Source organism: Salvelinus fontinalis, chromosome 4, assembly GCF_029448725.1.
Source record: "Salvelinus fontinalis isolate EN_2023a chromosome 4, ASM2944872v1, whole genome shotgun sequence".
Classification (NCBI taxonomy): Eukaryota; Metazoa; Chordata; class Actinopteri; order Salmoniformes; family Salmonidae; genus Salvelinus; species Salvelinus fontinalis.
Window position 1 is genome coordinate 35115295 of NC_074668.1, and position 24056 is coordinate 35139350.

Consider the following 24056-nt stretch of genomic DNA (forward strand, 5'->3'; position numbering starts at 1 on the left):
ATCACATGAGTACCACAGGAGATTGGTGGCACCATAATTGGGGAGGACAGGCTCGTGGTAATGGTTGGAGCGGAATGGTATCAATTAAATCAAACACATGGTTTGATGCCGTTCCATTCGCTCCGTTCTAGCCATTATTATGAGCCGTCCTCCCCTCAGCAGCCTCCACTGCACGTTTAGACATACACACACTTTGACCATGATACAGAAAACAATAGGAGGAGCTTCTCACTCTGCTGTCCTTACAGTACCCTTCTAGTGTACAGGAGAGAGAGATGGAGAGAATGACCAAGGGAATGAGAAAAAGAGAGGGAGAGAAGCCTAAGCTGGTAGCAGGCATGCTGGTGTTATTACTGCAGCTCAGAGTGTGATATAGAATGGTCTGTTATTGCTCACATAAGCACACACACTGCACCAGCAAGCCTGCATGGGTACCAATCCTGTTCGCCGCAGCGCCCAAAGAGCAGGGAGTGAGGGAGGGGGGAGCAGCGAGAGAGATGGAGTAAGGGGGGAGCAGCGAGAGAGAGAGAGGAAGAGGGAGGGAGTAGTACAGTGAGCGAGTGAGAGGCAGTTTTTTTGTTTTGGATGGGTTTTTGTCTTCCCTGGTCTCTTGGTGAGTGAGTGTGATGAAACTCAGAATGCCTGTGCTGCTCAGTGATTGTCTGTAGCTCCAACAGCCCTGTCCACCGCTCTGTCCGAAACCTGCCTCCACAGACGGACAAGCAGCAGGACTATTAGAGAGGAGAGAAAAAACCAACCTGCAACAAGAAACCAAATCAATGCAGCAAGAGCGAGATTTGACTTTCACTTAAAGCGTCTATCCTTCTCTTAATCTCTTAATTTTGTTAGAGGGGGGTCGCAGTAGTTTCACAGGACTGCAGAACAGCAGGGGAGGAAGAGAGACTTAGAGCCTCAAGAGAGAGGGAGAGGAAGAGAGACTTAGAGCCTCAAGAGAGAGGGAGAGGAAGAGAGAGAGAAAAGTGCAGCATCACCCGAATTCCCCTGTTCTGTTCCCTTGAGGCAGAGTGTGAGCACGCTCTCTCAGACACAGCAGGGCCATACAAGGGAACACACCGGCACCTTCAGCGTCAGTGTCCGCCCACGGCAGGCAGGACCTCCAGCGCTGCAACCCCCCAGCCTCTCAGCCCCAACCCCAGGACCTCGCCAGGCCTCATTCACCTTCAGCTGCACCAGACAGTCGGCTCAACGAGGCTGAACCATGGCACAAGCTGCCAAACATCTCGTGAAGAACAAGGAATTAAAAATCCAGCTTGAGGCGGAGCGCCTGCTGAAGGAGGAGGAGAAGGCCAAGAAGAGGAACCGCTCGCGGGATAAAAAGCGCAAGGTAAGGGGTCCGATCACAGGGGGTCGACGCAGCTGCACTGAACAGCACAACTTTTCTCTCCAAACAGTGCAGAGGTGGACGATGGGTGTAGTAGATGGCTTACGGTGAGGTAACTGCTGTTTGACTTGGCATGAAACAAAACTAGAGTTATTTTCTTTATCCCGGTGCTGAGCTAGTGCCTAACAGCTAATTGCTGTATGACATGTGTTTGTCCTAGAAAGTTATGTCCCCTATCAACTGAGGTGACTGAAGCTACAGCAGCCAAGGTGATAATGGCTGGAGTCAATTTGGCTTTTTTTTAGCAGTTCTCCAAATTTAATTTTTTTGTTTTTAAATTGGGTAGAAATCACATTGCGGCGTATTGTGTCAATGAGCAACATTTCACTTCCACGCTGCTCAGTGATACCTTAAAGCGGAGAGAGGACATGTTTTTGTGCCCCTCTCTCTCCTCATCCTTTTCCTTCTACCTGTCGTTTAAGAACAATGACTGCTGACTAAGGAGTAATAATTACCTGCAGGCTTTTCTCATACTGGGACCTGTGCACTGCACTGGTACAGTCTTACCAGTGGCACTTGCTGCAAACTCTAAATCTCTGCTCCATCAATCACTGGCTGTTGTGGGTTACAGATGGACCTGTATCAGCGCAATCTGTGATTATGACTGGGATAGCTGGGAAATCCCTATTTGGCTCTTTTCACATTTCGTTTAGTGTCATGAATTAAAATTAGCACTTGTCAAAGCCATCGATGAGCATTGTTTATCATATGATAAGACATTCCTCTGTGTCCTGTCTGTCTGTCTATCTGTCTGTCTGTCTGTCTGTCTGTCTGTCTGTCTGTCTGTCTGTCTGTCTGTCTGTCTGTCTGTCTGTATACCCCTGAGCTGGTGTTCAGCTGCATGTATCTGCCTGTAGGACTATTCTGCTGTAAACTAATCTGCTGATGCAGTAGAGACAGAGATATTGACAGACAGACAGACAGGCAGTCGGCTACTAGTGTTCCTCACCCCACAGGATGGGGACTGGGGGGAGAACGGGTGCTGGGGTAGGGGTGGGTTTGTCATGCGTAGTTTGCGTATGGCTGCAGATGTATTGGGGGTGGAAAGAAAGGTCGGTATGAATTGAAGGAGTCTGAGATGAAGAGATAATGGGGAGTGGGAGGGGGGCATGAAGGAGGGGGGTGCATGAGAGGGGCAGAGAGGATATGACTCAGACCTACCTGAGGCAGGTGTCACAGTGGAGGTTGAAAGTGACTCGTGGACCTGAGAACCAATGGGCCCTCGGGGTCTCCCACCACTCAATATTTGTTTTTTGTTGAAATGCTATTTTATCTGTGGAAATGCTATTTTATATTACTTGCTGGTCTTGTTCCACTGTTGAGTCCGCATAGTTTTTTAAATCAGTATTGGTACATGTTACAAATCATGAGGTTGTAATAGACATATGTTGCTAAGTCCATGTGCCCAATATTTCACTCTGCCTTTATGATTTGTGTGTGTGTGTGTGTGTGTGTGTGTGTGTGTGTGTGTGTGTGTGTGTGTGTGTGTGTGTGTGTGTGTGTGTGTGTGTGTGTGTGTGTGTGTGTGTGTGTGTGTGTGTGTGTGTGTGTGTGTGTGTGTGTGTGTGTGTGTGTGTAGCGAGCAGTGGGAGAGTGAGAAAAGGAGGGCCGTGTAGTGGAGAGGGAGAGAGACAGACATCCTGGCCATGCAGCCCAACTTTGATTGAAAGTGTATTGTTACAGAGTATCCCATGTCACTTATGTAACCAGCAGCCACCCAGCTTAATAAAGTCTGTTAAATAAGTGTTGTGACCACCCCAGCCTTCCCCTCCTCTCCCCTCTCTCCAGCTTAGAGGCTATCTTGGTTTCTGGAGCAGATGTTATCACAGGGGGAACTTTCTCTCTCTCGTCCTGCATTTTCCATTTTTTTTCTAGATATCCCAGTGAAGTACAGTCATAATGTTATGTCTGGGGTGTCCCGTTGCTCTAGCCGTGGGCCTGAGGTTCTGAGGCTGTGTTTGTGGTGCAGACAGTAGGATTTTTTTCGGGGAACATTTAAACATGATGAAAAACCCACACCCAGTAAACACTAGTCTCAGAGCAGGGTGACACACAGGCCAGTGCTGGGTTATACAGAGGATATGGTTGAATTGTGTTCCCCATTTATGCTTTTTTTTACAGAATATTTTCCCGAAGGCTTCTTATCTCAGGCACGATGGCTCGCTCACTGATAGATTTATTTATCTCTGTTCTCACCAACGCTTTCGTGGAGATATAATGGTATTCACTATTTGACTTGGTTTTTTCCTCATTTTCGCCACTTGACACCTGTGTTTATGCGGCTTTTCATCAGCTGTCTGTGGTATCTATTTGCTCTCTGGAGTGTCCCTTTTCCCTGTCCTCACAGTGCTACAGTACTGTAGCAAGGTCATCCCTTCCTGGTGACAGATACACTTCTCTCACTTTACTGATGCACATGCACAGACAAATGCAGACACACTCACACACACACGCAGAAGCAAAAACACACACACGCGCAGAAACACACACACACATGCACAGCCCCATGCAGAAACACACATACAGTATGTGTAGAATACATGCAACCACGGTAGCTTTACAGAACCGAAGGGAGCTTACAGCTTCCCCCTTTTGGGTTCTCCGCTGAATGTACTACAATCCTGACACTCTATTTTAATGTTTAGAAACTTTAATCTGTACTTGCGTTATAGTTTTGGAAACATAAAGCCCTCTTTCCTATCACATGAAAATGATTTCACAAATGCAAAATATACACTACTGTATATGGGTGTAACACAATTGCAGCCGGCACTATTTGTTAGTGACAACACTATTCTGACGTCCTTCTTCCATTATACACAGGTGGTCACATCTGTCTTCCATTAGCAAGCGCTGTAACATGGAGATATGGCCGCGTGGGAACTCTACCCCTATAAAGGTGTGTAGTTATTTCATCATTTTTCTTCATGATTTTTTTTGTCGATATGAAAGTTACGTTCCAAAGGCTTCCAAAACCGTAATTGCAAGCGAGGCATATCGACGTTTAGACAGAGCATTTGGGAAGCGTCGGTCAGTCAGGGCATTGCCCTCAGGAGGTAGGCAGCTTCGTGAATAGATGGTATGGTATACTGTAAGTTTAACATTACGTCTATTGAATGGGCTAGATAGTGGGTAGTGGTTCATTTTCAGATGGTCAGGGTACATTAAGTGGTCCCTCTGGCAGGGTTAACATCCAGGGGACTGTTCCTGTTGTCTGGAAGACTGCCAATGTGTGTCCCATGCCTATAGTGTAAAACCCATGTACTACGAGTGACTGGAGGCCGATCTCTATAACTTCACGTCTTGGAAAAAAAACAGGATAGTTTCATCATGAAAAAATTCATGCCAACAGTTCTCCCTGAGGGCACAAACCAAGTATGCCTACCTTCCAAAGTCTTGTGAAAGCCACATACTCCTGGCTGACAGCTACAGACTCCAGAAAAACAACAATGGTAAGGGTGTTACTTGCTGACATGTCAAAAGCCTTTGTGATCGAGTAGATCACTCAGAGCTCCGGCAATTCCTCTCTGACACTGTAATGCGTGTATATGGGAGGCGAAGTCAAGTGCAGGAGAGCGGAGTATAATAAACAGGCGCACTTTAATACCGGTTTCCAAATGACAGCACATAACACATACAAGTGCCAAAAACACAGTCTAAAACAAAAGTGCAACCCCTGAACAATCATCCACATAACAAATAACAATCACTCACAAATACAACATGGGGAACAGAGGGTTAAATAATAAACAAGTGATTGGTGAGTGAAGCCAGGTGTGATAAGACAAAGACAGAACAAATGGAAAAGGAAAAGTGGATCGGCGGTGGCTAGAAAGCCGGTGACGTCGAACGCCACACGAACAAGGAGAGGGACCGACTTCGGCGGAAGTCGTGACAGACACTGATCTGTGTCCAAGGTCATTAGCCTGGCTTCACAGCTACACCACAGGAAGAAGGCAGAGGTTATAGAACAGAGCAGTATTCACTGTAGTGCTTTCGGGGACTTTACTTCGCACAACACTACAGTGAGTACTACAGTATTTATGCCATAGTATACTTAAGCTATAAGGTACGAGGAGGTATGGTATATGGCCAATATACCACGGCTAAAGGCTGTTCTTACACATGACGCAAAGCAAAGTGCTTGGATACAGCCCTTAGCCGTGGTATATTGGCCGTATATCACAAACCCCTGAAGTGCCTTATTGCTATTATAAACTGGTTACTAACATAATTAGAGCAGTAAAAATACATATTTTGTCATACCCATGGTATACCACGGCTGTCAGCCATTCAGCGTTCGAACCACCCAGTTAATAATATATAATTTTTTTCATGTGGGTGGTGACACACATGTGGAGCAATAAGTGAGGTAGGCCTCAAAAAGCCTGTTTTTACCAGAAACGGCCTACCCACTGAAGATCTGGTCACAGATGGCCACTATGGGTTTCTTCACAGCACCCAAACCAAAAACGGATTTAATGCGTCACTCAGTTATGTATAGAGCCATGTCATCGTGTAATTCTCTGCCAACAGAGGTTACTCAAGCAAAAAGCAAGTTTAGCTTAAAAAAACATATTGTATCACAGCGCCTCTCCTCTTTCTAGAAACATCTTGTATCACAGCGCCTCTCCTCTTTCTATAAACATCTTGCATCACAGCACCTCTCCTCTTTCTATAAACATCTTGTATCACAGCGCCTCTCCTCTTTCTATAAACATCTTGTATCACAGCACCTCTCCTCTTTCTATAAACATCTTGTATCACAGCGCCTCTCCTCTTTCTATAAACATCTTGCATCACAGCACCTCTCCTCTTTCTAGAAACATCTTGTATCACAGCGCCTCTCCTCTTTCTATAAACATCTTGCATCACAGCGCCTCTCCTCTTTCTAGAAACATCTTGTATCACAGCGCCTCTCCTCTTTCTAGAAACATCTTGTATCACAGCGCCTCTCCTCTTTCTAGAAACATCTTGTATCACAGCGCCTCTCCTCTTTCTATAAACATCTTGTATCACAGCGCCTCTCCTCTTTCTAGAAACATCTTGTATCACAGCGCCTCTCCTCTTTCTATAAACATCTTGCATCACAGCGCCTCTCCTCTTTCTATAAACATCTTGCATCACAGCGCCTCTCCTCTTTCTAGAAACATCTTGCATCACAGCGCCTCTCCTCTTTCTATAAACATCTTGCATCACAGCGCCTCTCCTCTTTCTATAAACATCTTGCATCACAGCGCCTCTCCTCTTTCTATAAACATCTTGCATCACAGCGCCTCTCCTCTTTCTATAAACATCTTGTATCACAGCGCCTCTCCTCTTTCTATAAACATCTTGCATCACAGCGCCTCTCATCTTTCTATAAACATCTTGCATCACAGCGCCTCTCCTCTTTCTATAAACATCTTGCATCACAGCGCCTCTCCTCTTTCTAGAAACATCTTGTATCACAGCGCCTCTCCTCTTTCTATAAACATCTTGCATCACAGCGCCTCTCCTCTTTCTATAAACATCTTGTATCACAGCGCCTCTGCTCTTTCTATAAACATCTTGCATCACAGCGCCTCTCCTCTTAATATATAGATCTAATTGAAATGTACTGTATATAAAATATGAATATGTATATGAAGTGTGTAAATAGTTTTTTTTTGTTCTTTCTTGGTGTCTTTCCTATATATCATTTTCTATTCAAAGTAATATCTTATTTTGTTCTCTTTTACTGTCATGTAGTTCGTCATGCATTTGTACATTTTATGTGGACCCCAGGATGAGTAGCTACTGCTAGTACAGTAGCTAATGGGGATCTTATTAAACTAAACTAAACAGTATACACTACACTGGTCAGGCCTTGTCTGGAATATGATGGAGTGTTGTTAGTTGGATGCACTGCAGAGCAGGTGAGGGCAGGCTGCAGTGCACCTGGTGAAGGACATGCACACTATTGAACAGTGTTGGAGAAGCTACTCTGAAAATATAGTTTACCAAGCTACCAATTACTTCAGGGTGCAAAGAAGTTAATATACACTACAGCTACCCCTACCAAAAATATAGTATTTTTTAAACTAAAGTTACTTTGAAAAAGTAGTTCACTACATCTAAACTACTTTGTGAAAAAATTATTATACACTGCTCAAAAAAATAAAGGGAACACTTAAACAACACAATGTAACTCCAAGTCAATCACACTTCTGTGAAATCAAACTGTCCACTTAGGAAGCAACACTGATTGACAATAAATTTCACATGCTGTTGTGCAAATGGAATAGACAAAAGGTGGAAATTATAGGCAATTAGCAAGACACCCCCCAAAACAGGAGTGATTCTGCAGGTGGTGACCACAGACCACTTCTCAGTTCCTATGCTTCCTGGCTGATGTTTTGGTCACTTTTGAATGCTGGCTGTGCTCTCACTCTAGTGGTAGCATGAGACAGAGTCTACAACCCACACAAGTGGCTCAGGTAGTGCAGTTCATCCAGGATGGCACATCAATGCGAACTGTGGCAAAAAGGTTTGCTGTGTCTGTCAGCGTAGTGTCCAGAGCATGCAGGCGCTACCAGGAGACAGGCCAGTACATCAGGAGACGTGGAGGAGGCCGTAGGAGGGCAACAACCCAGCAGCAGGACCGGTACCTCCGCCTTAGTGCAAGGAGGTGCACTGCCAGAGCCCTGCAAAATGACCTCCAGCAGGCCACAAATGTGCATGTGTCAGCATATGGTCTCACAGATGGTCTGAGGATCTCATCTCGGTACCTAATGGCAGTCAGGCTACCTCTGGCGAGCCCATGGAGGGCTGTGCGGCCCCACAAAGAAATGCCACCCCACACCATGACTGACCCATCGCCAAACCGGTCATGCTGGAGGATGTTGCAGGCAGCAGAACGTTCTCCACGGCGTCTCCAGACTCTGTCACGTCTGTCACATGTGCTCATGTGCTCAGTGTGAACCTGCTTTCATCTGTGAGGAGCACAGGGCGCCAGTGACGAATTTGCCAATCTTGGTGTTCTCTGGCAAATGCCAAACGTCCTGCACGGTGTTGGGCTGTAAGCACAACCCCCACCTGTGGACGTCGGGCCCTCATACCACCCTCATGGAGTCTGTTTCTGACCGTTTGAGCAGACACATGCACATTTGTGGCCTGCTGGAGGTCATTTTGCAGGGCGCTGGCAGTGCACCTCCTTGCACAAAGGCGGAGGTAGCGGTCCTGCTGCTGGGTTGTTGCCCTCCTACGGTCTCCTCCACGTGTCCTGATGTACTGGCCTGTCTCCTGGTAGCGCCTGCATGCTCTGGACACTACGCTGACAGACACAGCAAACCTTTTTGCCACAGTTCGCATTGATGTGCCATCCTGGATGAACTGCACTTCCTGAGCCACTTGTGTGGGTTGTAGACTCCGTCTCATGCTACCACTAGAGTGAGAGCACCGCCAGCATTCAAAAGTGACCAAAACATCAGCCAGGAAGCATAGGAACTGGTCTGTGGTCACCACCTACAGAATCACTCCTGTTTTGGCGGGTGTCTTGCTAATTGCATATAATTTCCACCTTTTGTCTATTCCATTTGCATTTAAGTCATTTAGCAGACGCTCTTATCCAGAGCGACTTACAAATTGGAAAGTTCATACATATTCATCCTGGTCCCCCCGTGGGAATTGAACCCACAACCCTGGCGTTGCAAGCGCCATGCTCTACCAACTGAGCCACACGGGACCGTGTGAAATTTATTGTCAATCAGTGTTGCTTCCTAAGTGGACAGTTTGATTTCACAGAAGTGTGATTGACTTGGAGTTACATTGTGTTGTTTAAGTGTTCCCTTTATTTTTTTGAGCTGTGTATGTAAATCTGAACATGTCAGATGATAAATTGCAAGAACAGATCACTTTGCGGTCATATGTTAACAGAATGTGTAACTTAGCCTATTAAACACAAAAACGTTTCAAGTAAGATTTAGGCAGGTCTGATAACGAAAAAGAAAGGAAATTATTGCCTAGTTCACCCATATTTTATTTTTGCAAAAAGTAGTGTGTTGTTTCAGTAGTTATCTACACCGCTACACGGCAAAAAAGTAATTAACTACTCTAAACACTACCTAAATTTGAATTTACACTGAACAAATATATAAACGCCACATGCAACAATTTCAACGATTTTACTGTTACAGTTCATATAAGGAATAAAGTCAATTGAAATAAATGAATTAGGCCCTAATCTATGGATTTCACGTGACTGGGAATACAGATATGTATCTGTTGGTCACAGATACCTTTAAAAAAAATGGTAGGGGCGTGGATCAGAAAACCAATCAGTATCTGGTGTGACCACCATTTACCTCAGAGGCAACTCTATGTGACCACCATAGAGTTGATCAGGCTGTTGATTGTGGCCTGTGGAATGTTGTCTCACTCCTTTTCAGTGGCTGTGCGAAGTTGCTGGATATTGGTTGGAACTAGAACACGCTGTCGAACACGTTGATCCAGAGCATCCCAAACATGCTCAATGGGTGACATGTCTGGTGAGTATACAGGCCATGGAAGAACCGGGACATTTTCAGCTTCCAGGAATTCTGTACAGATCCTAGCGAAATGGGGCCATGCATTATCCTGCTGAAACATGAGGTGACAGGGATCTCATCACGGAATCCCTGTGCATTCAAATTGCCATCGATAAAATGCAATTGTGTTCGTTGTCCATAGCTTATGCCCATTCGATAACCCCAAAGCCACCATGGGACACTCTGTTCCCAACGTTGACATCAGCAAACTGCTCGCCCACACGACGCCATACACGCTGTTTGCCGTCTGTCCGGTACAGTTGTAACCAGGATTCATCTGTGAAGAGCACACTTCTCCAGCGTGCCAGGGACCATCAAAGGTGAGCATTTTCCCACTGAAGTCGGTTACGACGCCGAACTGCAGTCAGGTCACGTCCAGACCCGGGTGACGAACACACAGATGAGCTTTCCTTAGTCGGTTTCTGACAGTTTGTGCAGAAATTCTTTGGTTGTGCAACCCACAGTTTCATCAGCTGTCCGGGTAGCTGGTATCAGACGATCCTGCAGGGGAAGAAGTCGGATGTGGAGTTCCTGGGCTGGCGTGGTTACATGTGGTCTGCGGTTGCGAGGCCGGTTGGACGTACTGCCAAATTCTCTAATACGACGTTAGAGGCAGCTTATGGTAGAGAAAATAACATTTAATTCTCTGGCAGCATTCCTGCAGCATTCGGCAACATTCCTAATTCTCTGGTGGACATTCCTGCAGTCAGCATGCCAGTTGCAAGCTCTCACAACACTTGAGACATTTGTGGCATTGTGTTGTGTGACAAAACTGCACATTTTAGAGTGACCTTTTATTGCTGTTTAATCAGATTCTTGATATGCCTCACCTGTCAGGTGGGTGGATGATCTTGGCAAAGGAGGAATACTCACTAACAGGGATTTAAACAAATTTGTGTAAAAACAAAAGTAGAGAAATAAGCTTTTTTTGTGCATATGGAACATTTCTGAGATCTTTTATTTCAGCTCATGAAACATGGGACCAACACTGTTGCATTTATATTTTTGTTCAGTGCCGTTCAACTACCACCAAGCTAATTCAAAATGTTGTTAAATTATTACATGTAGTTCACTACTCCCCAACACTGCTCTTGACCACCCATTGGATGACCTGCTCCATCCAAAGAGAGGTAACTGCACCACCAAGCTCCTGAGAAACAGCCACAGACTGTCGTGTATCACCGCCCATATGAACCGCTTGAGAACCCACATGAAAAAATCCTATAGTGTACCATGGTGAAATCCCTGAGTGTTCCTCTCCGGCAACTGAGTTAGGAAGGACGCCTGTATCGTCGTAGTGACTGGGTGTATTGATACACCATCCAAAGTCTAATTAATAACTTCATGCTCAAAGGGATTCAGTCTGCTTTTTTTTATATTTACCCATCTACCAATAGGTGCACGTCTAAAGACATTTGAAGTATAAAAGAAATATATAAACAAATTATTTGATGAACAAATGTTGGGGCCTTACTGCTATTAGCCCATACAAATGCATTGAATAACAGATAGTCCCCCCAAAATATCAAAAGGAAGTTTGTTCTGGACTGTCTCTCCTATATCTGAGTGATATAACAAAGATCAGGAAACATGTTTATTATATATAAATATATATATTTTTTTAACATGTATTTAACCCCATATTTCTGGCATTAAACAGCCTCCATATATACAGTACCAGTCAAAAGTTTGGACACACCTACTCATTCAAGGCTTTTTCTTTATTTTTACTATTTTATACATTGTAGAATAATAGTGAAGACATCAAAACTATGAAATAACACATGGAATCATGTAGTAACCAAAAAAGTATTTAACAAATATATTTTGTATTTGAAATTCTTCAATTCAAAGAGAGGCGCTGTGATGCAAGATGTGATACAAAATTATTTGTTTGCCTTGATGACGGCTTTGCACACTCTTGACATATGGACTTCAGACAAATCTCCTGACACTTGTGGAGGTCATAGAGCGTTCTAAGAAGGTTATTTAAAAAACATGCATTCCGTTCTCAGCATCAACAAAACTCTCTTTATCCTCTATCTTGTTAAATGTGTCCAGGTGTGTTGGGTGCGCCAACTGATTGGCCACACCTGATCTTAATGAGTGCTTGTTTCCTTCGAAATGGGGTCTGTTTGAGACTAAAATGAGCAGCTTTGCATGAGTTTGCAAAAAAGATGGCTTTCTATCTCCATCCTGGTGCCACAGTGGACTAATTCCATGGATAGAGAACAGAAGAGCATACTAGGTTTGAATCTCACTGATGCCCCAAAAAATACAACACATTTTTGTATGAGTAAATGCATTTCCATGTGTCCTATCTGTGCTTGGAGTTCAAAACAGTTAACCTAAGCTAGCAGTGTTATTAACAGTCTTATTGAATCATGTTTTCAGAATGTTATTTAATTACCTTTCAAATAACCTATAATTTCCATTCTCAGAACGTTAATAAAACCTCCAAGAAAATGTTAATGGTAAAAAATTCACGTTCAAAGGAACAGGTCGAAATTTTCACTTCTGTTTTCATAACATTTACAAAACATTCAGTTTTATGGGTCAGGAAACTTATGTCTTCGTTCCCAGAACCATTGGGAAACCAAAAACGTATGTTCCCACAACTTCCATGGTACCATACGTGCTAACTGGGTGAAGAGCAGGGAGAGAGGGAGGTGGGAGCAGCGAAAGAGAGCAAGGGAAGGGGAGCAGCGATAGAGGGAGAGGGAGGGAGCAACATGGTGAGTGAGTAAGAGAGGCAGTTAATTTTTTTATGTGCATGTTTTGGAAGGGTTTTTGTCTTCCCTGGTCTCTTGGTGAGTGAGTGTGATGATACTCAGAATGCCTGTGATGCTCAGTGATTCTCTGTAGCAGAGCCATGGCGAGTAGCGCCCACAGCTCTGTCCACCACTCTGTCCACCACTCTGTCCACCACTCTGTCCGCACTTCCTTCCACAGACGAACAAGCAGCAGGACTATTAGAGAGGAGAAAAAAAACTGCAACAAGAAACCAAATCAATGCAAGAGGAGGGAGATTTGACTTTCACTTAAAGCTGTTCAGGCTGTTCTATTCCTTCGTCCATCCCTCTCTTCTTAATCTTTTCATTTCCGTAGAGGGGGGTCGGGGTAGTTTCACAGAACTGCAGAACAGCAGGGGAGGAAGAGAGCCTCGAGAGAGGGAGAGGAAGCGAGACAGACAGCTTCACCTGAATTTCCCCCTGTTCGGCTCCCTTGTTGTGGTTCAGAGATAGGAAGAACGGAGGATCTGTGAGCGAGGGAGTGGCAGCTACAATAATTACACGGGGAAAGTGTATGTGAGTGAGAGTAAGAGGCAGAGGAAGAGAGAAGGAGCGGGAGCAGAGCTGCAGTAGCATCCTACAGCAGACGGCTGAGGACTGCCTCCCTGTCTGTGTGTGTGTGTGTGCGGCATGTCTGTGTGACTGCACTGCACTGCTGAAGAAGAGGAGGAGGAGGCAGTGTGAGCATGCTCTCTTAGACACAGCAGGGCCCTACAAGGAAACACACACCGGCACCATCAGCATCCGTGTCTGTTCGTGGCAGGCAGGACCTCCAGTGCTGCATCCGCCCAGCCTCTCAGCCCCAACCCCAGGACCTCGCAAGGCCTCTACCACCTTCATCTCCACAATACAGTCAGCTCAACCAGGCTGAAACATGGCACAAGCTGCCAAACATCTCCGCAAGAACAAGGATTTAGAAGCCCATCTTGAGGCAGAGCGCAAGGAGAAGGAGGAGGAAAAGGCCAAGAAGAGGAACCGCTCGCGAGATAAAAAGCGCAAGGTAAAGGGTCTGCTTACAGGGGTTCGTAGGGGGTGGGGAGAGGGAGCAGTGGAGATGGTGGCAGGAGGGAGAAAAACGCCCCCCTTCTTTCTCTCTAATACTAAGCTCTGGTTAGTGGTGCTGGGGCACACACACTGATGCGTGTTTCTACAGTGTGTGCAAAGTGGCACTGACACACATGTACTGTGCATACAGAAATGGGGAAACTAAACACACTGCACACTCTGTTTCTCCTCTTCCTGATTTACTGACTCCCCTGGCAGAGCTGTCCTATGGGTCTGTGTGGTACTCTACCTCTTTCTCGCTCCCTTTATCTTCCTGTCTCTCTCTCCCTGTCTCTCCTCTCGTTGTCTTCACACTGCGGCGTATTGTGTCAATGAGCAACATTTCCCTGAGAGGACATGTTTTTGTGCCCCTCACCTCATCCTCTTTCTTCTACCTCTCTTTCTTCTACCTCTCATTTAAGAACTATTGTAATGACTGCTGACTAAGGAGTAATAATTACCTGCAGGCTTTTCTCATACTGGGACCTGTGCACTGCGCTGCCAGCGCTGGTGGCTGTTGTCACACTAGTTGCACTTGCCACAAACATTACATGCTGCTTCATCAATCACTGGCTGTTGTGTTGTGGGTTACAGATGGACCTGTATCAGCGCAATCTGTGATTATGACTGGGATAGCTGGGAAATCCCTACTTGGCTCTTTTACTTCACATTTCACTTAGTTTCATGAATTAAACACTTATCAAAGCCATCGATGAGCATTGTTTAGCATATGATAAGACACTCCTCTGCGTCTGTCTGTCTGTATACCCCTGGGCTGGTGTCCAGCTGCATGTATCTGCCTGTAGGACTGTTCTGCTGTAAACTGATCTGATGCCGGTGCAGTAGAGACAGAGTTATGGACAGACAGACAGACAGACTGACTGACTGACTGTCGGCTACTAGTGATCCTCACCCTTACAGGATGCACCCGCAGAGGGAGATGGACGGAGGGGGGAGAACGGGTGCTGGGGTAGGGGTGGGGTTGTCTTGCATAGTTTGTGTATGGCTGCAGATGTATTGGAGGTGGAAAAACAGTTGGGTAGAAAGGAAAGTCACGAGAGCTGTTTCACTGCTACAAACAGAGTTTCTAGTCACCCAGCTAGCACATAACGTTCTGAGAACCATATGTTTCTTAGAGATTGGTGAGAGCGTGGTTGTCCTATGGTTATTTTGCATACAACCCTTCCACAACTTTCTGGGAATTGTGCATCATAGTTGCTTGGTTTTGAAACATTCTCAGCACATTTAAGGAACATGCCAAAAAACTGCATGGTTCCTAAAAGTTCAAACATGATTACATTTTCGATTTTGCTAATGTTCTAGGAAAAATTTTCCAACTGGTTTGAGATTGTGAATGTTCTCAAACAATACAGAGAATGTTAAGAAACAATTTGCTTCTGTGGGAATGTTATTGAAAAGCATATATATTCCGATCTCAGCATCAACAAAACTCCCTCTATCCTCTATCTCTATCTTGTGTTGGCTGTGTCCACTAATTGGCCACACCTGATCTTAATGCTTTTTCCCTTTGAAATGGGGTCTGTTTGAATAGACTAAAGTTAACAGCTTTGTATGAGTAAAAAAACCTGGCATGCTAGCTCCATCCTGGTGACACAGTGGATTCATTCCGTGGATAGAGAAGAAGATTATAGGTTTGAATCTCACTGATGCTGTGTCACAATAAAAAATACATGTGTTTGCATTTTTAATGCCTAAGGAAATGAATTTCCATGTGTCCTACATGTGCTTGCAGTTCAAAAAGTTAATCCAAAATAAGCTAGCACTGTTATTAAAAGTCTTATTGAAACGTTCTGTGAAAGTTTTAAGTTATTCAAAAACCTCCAAATAATCTCTGATTAATAAAACATTTTGCACAATAGAGGGGTTGTAGTTGATGTACGACGACGCCTGGCGGCCATGTTGGAAGACCACTGCATTCATTCTTCTGACAACAACAGCCGAGCGGCTACCCAAAACTGCATGAAAACAGTGCCTAAAACTACAGTAGTTGATTCATCACCACGTCATTTTCTGTAGAGTATTTGGCTGCTCTAACAACGCAGAAAAGACAACGATAAAAAAATATGTTTACAGATTCCCTAAAATCATGAAACTCCATTGGTAAGACTCAAGAACAGTCAGAAAAGCGAAGAAACCTTTTTGCCCGTCAAGACATGAACATAGACAGCTGTCAGTGTTTTTTTTATTTAACCAGGTTACGAACTAATTCACTATGCCGGCATACCCTGGCAGATGCTGGTCCAAATGTGTGCCACCCTATGGGACTTCCAATCACAGCCGGATGTGATATAGCCTGGATTTGAACCAGGGACTGTAGTAATGCCTCTTGCACTGAGATGCAGTGCCTTAGACCCCTCCGCCACTCAGGTCCCCATTTGCACAGGAAAAATGTGGCCTTTGATAAACATTTCATGCAATTATACTGCACTTTATGTGACTGGAGAAATTAGCTGATTATTTGTTAATACGATGGTACCCTAGGCCTAGGCCTACTCTACTGACAACAGATCAATAAAAGCCACCTTGTCTTGAATGTAACCATGTAGTCTATGGCTAGGAAAAAGGGGTCCTGGCTAAAAGAGATCCAGCCTTTAGTCAAATTGTCAAAAGTAATTTTTGTGCAATTTAGCTAACCCTAACCCTTTTCCTAACTTTAACCTAATTATCCTAACATGCTGCCTAAATTCTCCTAATCTGCTATGAAATGTCAAATCTGACGTTAATTTGACAAAAGCTGGATCCCTTCTAGCTATGGCCATGAAAAGGGGAGACGCAAATTGTTAAATATGACGTCCATATAGCCTGAAGGACATTATTGTCCAAAAAAACTCCAGTGGTTATCATATATTCATATGATATATTCACATGATAACCCAGTGACAATTTGTTGAGAACTTTATTAATACTAGGAGGGAAAATGTATGGACATTACAACATAGGACAAAGGCCTCCGTGGGCTGTAGGACAACCTTTACTCTGGTTCCTAGGCCATCATTGAAAATAAGAATTTGTTCTCAACTGACTTGCCTAGTTAAATAAAGGTATGAAATGTTAGTGATGGCTGTTTAACAGTCTGATGGCCTTGAGATATAAGCTGTTTGTTTTTCAGTCTCTCGGTCCCAGCTTTGATGCACCTGTACTGACCTCGCCTTTTGGATGATAGCGGGGTGAACAGGCAGTGGCTCGGGTGGTTGTTGTTCTTGATGATCTTTTTGGCCTTCCTGTGACATCAGGTGCTGTAGGTGTCCTGGAGGGCATGTAGTTTGCCCCCCGGTGATGCGTTGTGCAGACCTCACTACCCTCTGGAGAGCTTTATGGTTGTGGGCGGAGCAGCTGCTATACCAGGCGGTGATACAACCCGACCGGGTGCTCTTGATTGTGCATCTGTAAAAGTTTGTGAGTGTTTTCGGTGACAAGCCACATTTCTTCAGCCTCCAACAGCTGTTGCTGTTGTGCCTTCTCCACCACACTGTCTGTGTTGGTGGACCATTTCAGTTTGTCTGTGATGTGTACGCAGAGGAACTTAAAACTTTCCACCTTCGCCACTACTATCCCGTCGATGTGGATAGGGGGGTGCTCCCTCTGCTGTTTCCTGAAGTCCACAATCATCTCCTTTGTTTTGTTGACATTAAGTGTGAGGTTATTTTCCTGACACCACACTCGGAGGGACCTCACCTCCTCCCTGTAGGCCGTCTCATCATTGTTGGTAATCAAGCTGTAGTGTTGTCTACAAACTTGATGATTGAGTTGTAGGCGTGCATGGCCACGCAGTCATGGGTGAACAGGGAGTACAGGAGAGGGCTGAGAATGCACCCTTGTGGGGCCCCAGTGTTGAGGATCAGCGGGCTGGAGATGTTGTTTCCTATCTTCACCACCTGGGGGCGGCCCATCAGAAAGTCTAGGACCCAGTTGTACAGGGCGGGGTTGAGACCCAGGGTCTCGAGCTTAATGACGGGTTTGCATGGTACTATGGTGTTAAATGCTGAGCTGCATACGATGAACAGCAGTCTTACATAGGTATGGTACCTAAATTGTCATGTCAGCACAAGGCATGTACAAAATCTAGTTTAATGATTAGCCTCATATACATTGTCTACTGGTATAATTTTAAAATTTAGAACACATAGCTGAAGAATATGTAAACAGTGTGAGTTAAGCTATTCTCTGCTTCAAATATACAATGTCAAGGGGTGCATTGCAAATGACCGTAAGGCTACTGCCATCATACTGTAGGCCAATGGTTCCTAATTCGGATAATCGAGTACCCCAACAGTACAGTTTTATTGTAGCCGCGGACAAACACACCTGATTCAACTTGTCAACTATTCATCAGGCCCTCAATGAGTTTAATCAAGTATGTTTGTCCGGGGCTACAACAAAAGTATTCTTTTGGGGGTACTGGAGGACTGGAGTTGGGCTGTTGGGGGTACTGGAGGACTGGAGCTGGGCTGTTGGGGGTACTGGAGGACTGGAGCTGGGCTGTTGGGGGTACTGGAGGACTGGAGTTGGGCTGTTGGGGGTACTGGAGGACTGGAGCTGGGCTGTTGGGGGTACTGGAGGACTGGAGTTGGGCTGTTGGGGGTACTGGAGGACTGGAGTTGGGCTGTTGGGGGTACTGGAGGACTGGAGTTGGGCTGTTGGGGGTACTGGAGGACTGGAGTTGGGCTGTTGGGGGTACTGGAGGACTGGAGCTGGGCTGTTGGGGGTACTGGAGGACTGGAGTTGGGCTGTTGGGGGTACTGGAGGACTGGAGTTGGGCTGTTGGGGGTACTGGAGGACTGGAGTTGGGCTGTTGGGGGTACTGGAGGACTGGAGTTGGGCTGTTGGGGGTACTGGAGGACTGGAGTTGGGCTGTTGGGGGTACTGGAGGACTGGAGTTGGGCTGTTGGGGGTACTGGAGGACTGGAGCTGGGCTGTTGGGGGTACTGGAGGACTGGAGTTGGGCTGTTGGGGGTACTGGAGGACTGGAGTAGGGAACCACTGTCCAAGTGTCCAACCTCACTCCACTGATCCCTGATCTACTGGGTGAGCAGACTTCTGATCCAGACCAGCAATAGCACACTTGATTATTAACTAATTAGGTTTGATACATTGAATCAGGTGTGTTAATGCAGGGCTGGAACAGAAGCCTGCACACCCAGCAGGGTTGGCCTGCTCCAGTTGTAATAGGTTTAGACATTGTGTGACTTTTAAACTGTATTTTTGTTCACAGAATTTGCTAACATATACTGTAATTCATGGTATACAAGGATGTACCCTTATTCTCTTGGGACATTCATTGGGACCTCTTCCTCTGCAGACAGGGTTTGACGGCTCTCTATCTGAGGACAGAAAACATCACAAAGAAACAGGCTGCATTATACTCAAGTTAGACAGCCCTGAATATTATGTTTCTATATCTCTCTGTCCTCAGTTTTTCTCACTAGGGACTGGAATTTGAGAATAGTTTCATAATGTCCTCCCACAAAGTTACCTGCTCTATCCAGAGTAGCCTACTCTCCCTTCTCTGACAACTGGAAGTGCTAGCTAATCCTTTCACCCTCTTCCATGGCTGTTAGCTAGCTAACCTAGCTATAACTGCATTTGGAGTTACAACGATAAATACATAAAGGTAGCTAACTAGCTAATATGAAGTTAGCAAGCTGGTGATTTTTTATTTACGTAGAAAGCTATCTAAACAGTATGTAAAGTTAGCTAACTAGCAAACATTACAGTGCTTCGGAAAGTATTCACGCCCTTTCACTTTCCCCACATTTTGCTACGTTACAGCCTTATTCTAAAATGGATAACATTTTTTTTCTCGGCAATAATACACAAAATACCCCCTAATGACAAAGCAAAACAGGTTTTTAGTCATTTTAAATATGCAAATTTAAATATGACATTTACATAAGTCTTCAGACCCTTTACTCAGTACTTTGTTGAAGCACATTTGGCAGCGATTACAGTCTCGAGTCTACTTGGGTATGAGACTGTACACACCCGCTGCACTCGCCATAACATCTGCTAAATATGTGTTTGTGACCAATAACATTTGATTTGATGACGCTAGACTCCCCAACTTTAAGCACTCAAGCGACCTTCAGTACGCACATCTGCCTTTTCCCGTCACGTGCATCAGCGCTCATTGGACTCACGTGGACTCATGTCTGTTTCCTAGCTCTGTTCCCTGCTTCGGGATTGTTTGTCATATGTCCTTGTTTTACCTATGTGCTGACGCTGTTCTTGTCGTGTTCCATGTCCGTTCCTGAATAAATGTTTGACTCCCCGTACCTGCTTCTCCTGTCCGGCGTCGGTCCATACAGAGCATCGCTGCACAGCTATTTTCAGGTCTCTTTTCAGGACAATCAGAGACTTGTCCCGAAGCCACTCCTGTGTTGTCTTGGCTGTGTTCTTAGGGTCATTGTCCTGTTGGAAGATGAACCTTCGCCCCAGTCTGAGGTCCTGAGCGCTCTGGAGCAGGTTTTTATCAAGGATCTCTCTACTTTGCTCAGTTCATCTTTCCCTCGATCCTGACTAGTCTCCCAGTCCCTGCCACAGAAAAACACCCCCACATCATGATACGGCCACCACCATGCTTCACTGTAGGGATGGTATTGGCCAAATGATGAGTGGTGCCAGGTTTCCTCCTGACGTGACGCTTGACATTCAGGTCAAAGGCTTCAATCTTGGTTTCATCACACCAGAGAATCTTGTTTCTCATGGTCTGAGAGTCCTTTAGGTGCCTTTATGCAAACTCCAAGGGGGTTGTCATGTGCCTTTTACTGAGGAGTGGCTTCCGTCTGGCCACTCTACCATAAAGGCCTGATTGGTGGAGTGATGCAGAAATGGTTGTCCTTCCGGAAGGTTCTCCCATCTCCAAAGAGGAACTCTGGAGCTCTGTCAGAGTGACCATCGGGTTTTTGGTCACCTCCCTGACTAAGGCCCTTCTGCCCGATTGCTCAGTTTGGCGGCCAGCTCTAGGAAAGAGCTTGGTGGTTCCAAACTTCTTCCATTTAGAATGATGAAGGCCACTGTGTTCTTGGGGACCTTCAATGCTGCAGAAATGTTTTGGTACCCTTCCCCAGATCTGTGCCTCGACATAATTCTGTCTCGGAGCTCTACGAACAATTGCTTCGACCTCATGGCTTGGTTTTTGCTCTGACATGCACTGTCAACTGTGAGACCTTGTATATACAGGTGTGTGCCTTTCCAAATCATGTCCAATCAATTGAATTTACCACAGGTGGACTCCAATCAAGTTGTAACAACATCTCAAGGATGATCAATGGAAACAGGATGCACCTGAGCTGAATTTTGAGTCTCCTAGCGAAGGGTCTGAATACTTATGTACAATTTTTATTTTTAATACATTTGCAACCATTTCTAAAAACCTGTTTTTGCTTTGTCATTTTTGGGTATTGTGTGTAGATTGTAGATTGATAAGGAAAACAATGTATTTAATACATTTTAGAATAACGTGAATTAGCCTGCACACCAAGTTTGCGTAGCAAGCTAGCATCGTTTCCGATCACTTTCAACATACTGTATATTTTCTTACCTTAATAGGTTCTCCCACTGCCTCCATTTTCTGGGTCTGTAGAAAAACGAAATAATGGGCAATTTTCTCGAAGTTTCCAGTGGTAGCAAAACGCAGCCAGTCATGTGGATGATTGGAAGACTTTCAACAGACTGGGTGCGGTTGCTAGGTGATTTGTGACGCAACTGCAAGCACTTTATAGGCAAAATTTTCACTTCTGTTCTCAGAACGTCCGCTCAGGAAGTGTATGGCTTCATTACCACCAAAAATGTAAAACCAAAAACATACAATCCCACAACTTCCAATGGACCAAATGTGCTAGCTGGGAAACCGATTTGGTAGATACAGTATGTGCTATGGGTGTATTAGTGTGTTTAGATATGGACAAGTGACTCATGGACCTGAGAACCAATGGGCCCTCAAGGGCCCCCACCACTCAATTCAGCATTTAATCTTTGTTTTTGTTGTCCTCTGAAAATAGCAGGTGGAAATGCCCCATCTTATTTTATCACGTTTATCTTTTATTAGGCTGTTATTACTGATTTCGTCCTACATGGCTGTTGAGCCCACATTACTTGTTTTTGTGTGTGTGTGTGTGTGTGTGTGTGTGTGTGTGTGTGTGTGTGTGTGTGTGTGTGTGTGTGTGTGTGTGTGTGTGTGTGTGTGTGTGTGTGTGTGTGTGTGTGTGTGTGTGTGTGTGTGTGTGTGGCGGGCAGTATGGGAGTCCATGGAGTGGAGGGAGAGACCAGCAAAGGGGAGAGAGACAGTCATTCTGGCAATGCAGCCCAACTTTGATTGAAAGTGTATTGTTACAGAGTATCCCATGTCACTTATGTAACCAGCAGTCACCCAGCTTAATAAAGTCTGTTAAATAAGTGTTGTGACTACCCCAGCCTTCCCCTCCCCTGCCTTCCCTCCTCTCCCCTCTCTCCAGCTTAGAGGCTATCATGGTTTCTGGAGCAGATGTTAACTCAGGGGGCACTCTCTCGTTCTCTCTCTTTCTCCATTCTCTCTTCTAAACCATTGAAGTACAGTCATACTGTTATGTCTTGTGTCCACTCTTGCTGTAGCCGTGGGCCTGAGGTTCTGAGTTTGTGTTTGTGGTGCAGACAGGAGGACACTTTAGGGGGATATTTGAGTCCCCACACCCACATCCAGTAAACACTAGTCTCAGAGCAGGGTGACACACAGGACAGTGCTGGGTTATACAGAGGCTATGGTTGAATTGTGTTCCCCATTTATGCTTTTTTTCACGGAATATTTTCCCCGAAGGCATCTTATCTCAGGCACGATGGCTCGCTCACTGATAGTTATTTATCTCACCAATGCTTCCGTGGAGATATAATGGTATTCACTATTTGACTTGGTTTTTTCCTCATTTTCGCCACTTGACACCTGTTTTTATGCGGCTGTTTCATCAGCTGTCTGTGGTATCTATCTGCTCTCTGGAGTGTCCCTTTTTTTCCCCTGTCCTCACAGTGCTACAGTACTGTAGCAAGGTCATCCCTTCCTGGTGACAGATACACTTCTCTCACTTTACTGATAGAGCTGCACCGGACACATGCACACAAACTCACGCAGAAACACACACATAAACACACGCAGAAACACACGCAGATACACACACATAAACACACACACAAACTCATGCAGAAACACACACAAACACACGCAGAAACACACACATAAACACACACACACACAAACTCACGCAGAAACACACACACAAACACACGCAGAAACACACGCAGAAACACACGCAGAAACACACACAGAAACACACACATAAACACACACACACAAACACACACATAAACGCAGAAACACACACAGAAACACACACAGAAACACACACAGAAACACACAGAAACACACATAAACACACACAGAAACACACAGAAACACACAGAAACACTGTTAGGAATTTTGTTAATAAATAGTTAAAACAAATTCTAGCTTTAGATAAAACTATAACTAATTGAACTCTGCATGTCTGGGGAAAAGAGATTTGTGTTGTGGGTCATAAAATAAGCAGAAAGGGTCGTTAAACTATGGTTGAACTGACCCAACTTAGCCCTGAGGTGTTTAGATAACTTTTTAGGTCTTCTATTATCTTGAGTTGTCTGCTAAAGTGGTAATCAATTATAGTGAGCCTTCAGGATAAATGATTATATGGTGTTTCATGTGAGTGCCCTGTGAGGTTAGAATGAACTTTTGAACCTGTTTTCTATTTGTCAGGACAATGAGACTTAATTCTGTAATCTATGACATCATATCTTGTATGTAAACCTGTGTTTATGATCAAATGGGAGCTTGCTCCGAGAATAAATTCTATTATCTAATTTTAATAAGACTGTATCCTGTCTATTTTATGTTAATAAGTGTTGTACAAATTCTTATAAATAGACAGTTTGAATTTAATTAATGAGTATATTGTAGGAATCATTTAATTCCACTAACAAACACACACAGAAACACACACAGAAACACACAGAAACACACACAGAAACACACACAGAAACACACACAGAAACACACACAGAAACACACACAGAAACACAGAAACACACACAGAAACACACACAGAAACACACACAGAAACACACACAGAAACACACACAGAAACACACACAGAAACACACACAGAAACACACAGAAACACACACAGAAACACACACAGAAACGCACACAGAAACGCACACAGAAACACAAACAGAAACACACACAGAAAC

At 44.8% G+C, this 24056-nt stretch overlaps 1 protein-coding gene across 18 annotated transcripts in view; it reads left to right on the plus strand.

The window, feature by feature from the left end:
• The first annotated feature begins 549 nt into the window (after positions 1–549).
• LOC129853625 (ankyrin-1-like) overlaps positions 550–24056 on the plus strand; it is a 192295-nt gene continuing 168788 nt past the window's right edge. For 5 of the 18 annotated variants that reach the window (XM_055919851.1, XM_055919862.1, XM_055919854.1 and 2 more), the window contains exon 1: positions 550–1345. In XM_055919851.1, the coding sequence (XP_055775826.1) occupies positions 1220–1345 (126 nt within the window). In that variant the 5' untranslated portion in view covers positions 550–1219. Of the gene's footprint in view, positions 1346–12674; positions 13741–24056 lie in introns of those variants that run through there. The other 13 variants (XM_055919849.1, XM_055919855.1, XM_055919857.1 and 10 more) reach the window with 4 other exon arrangements.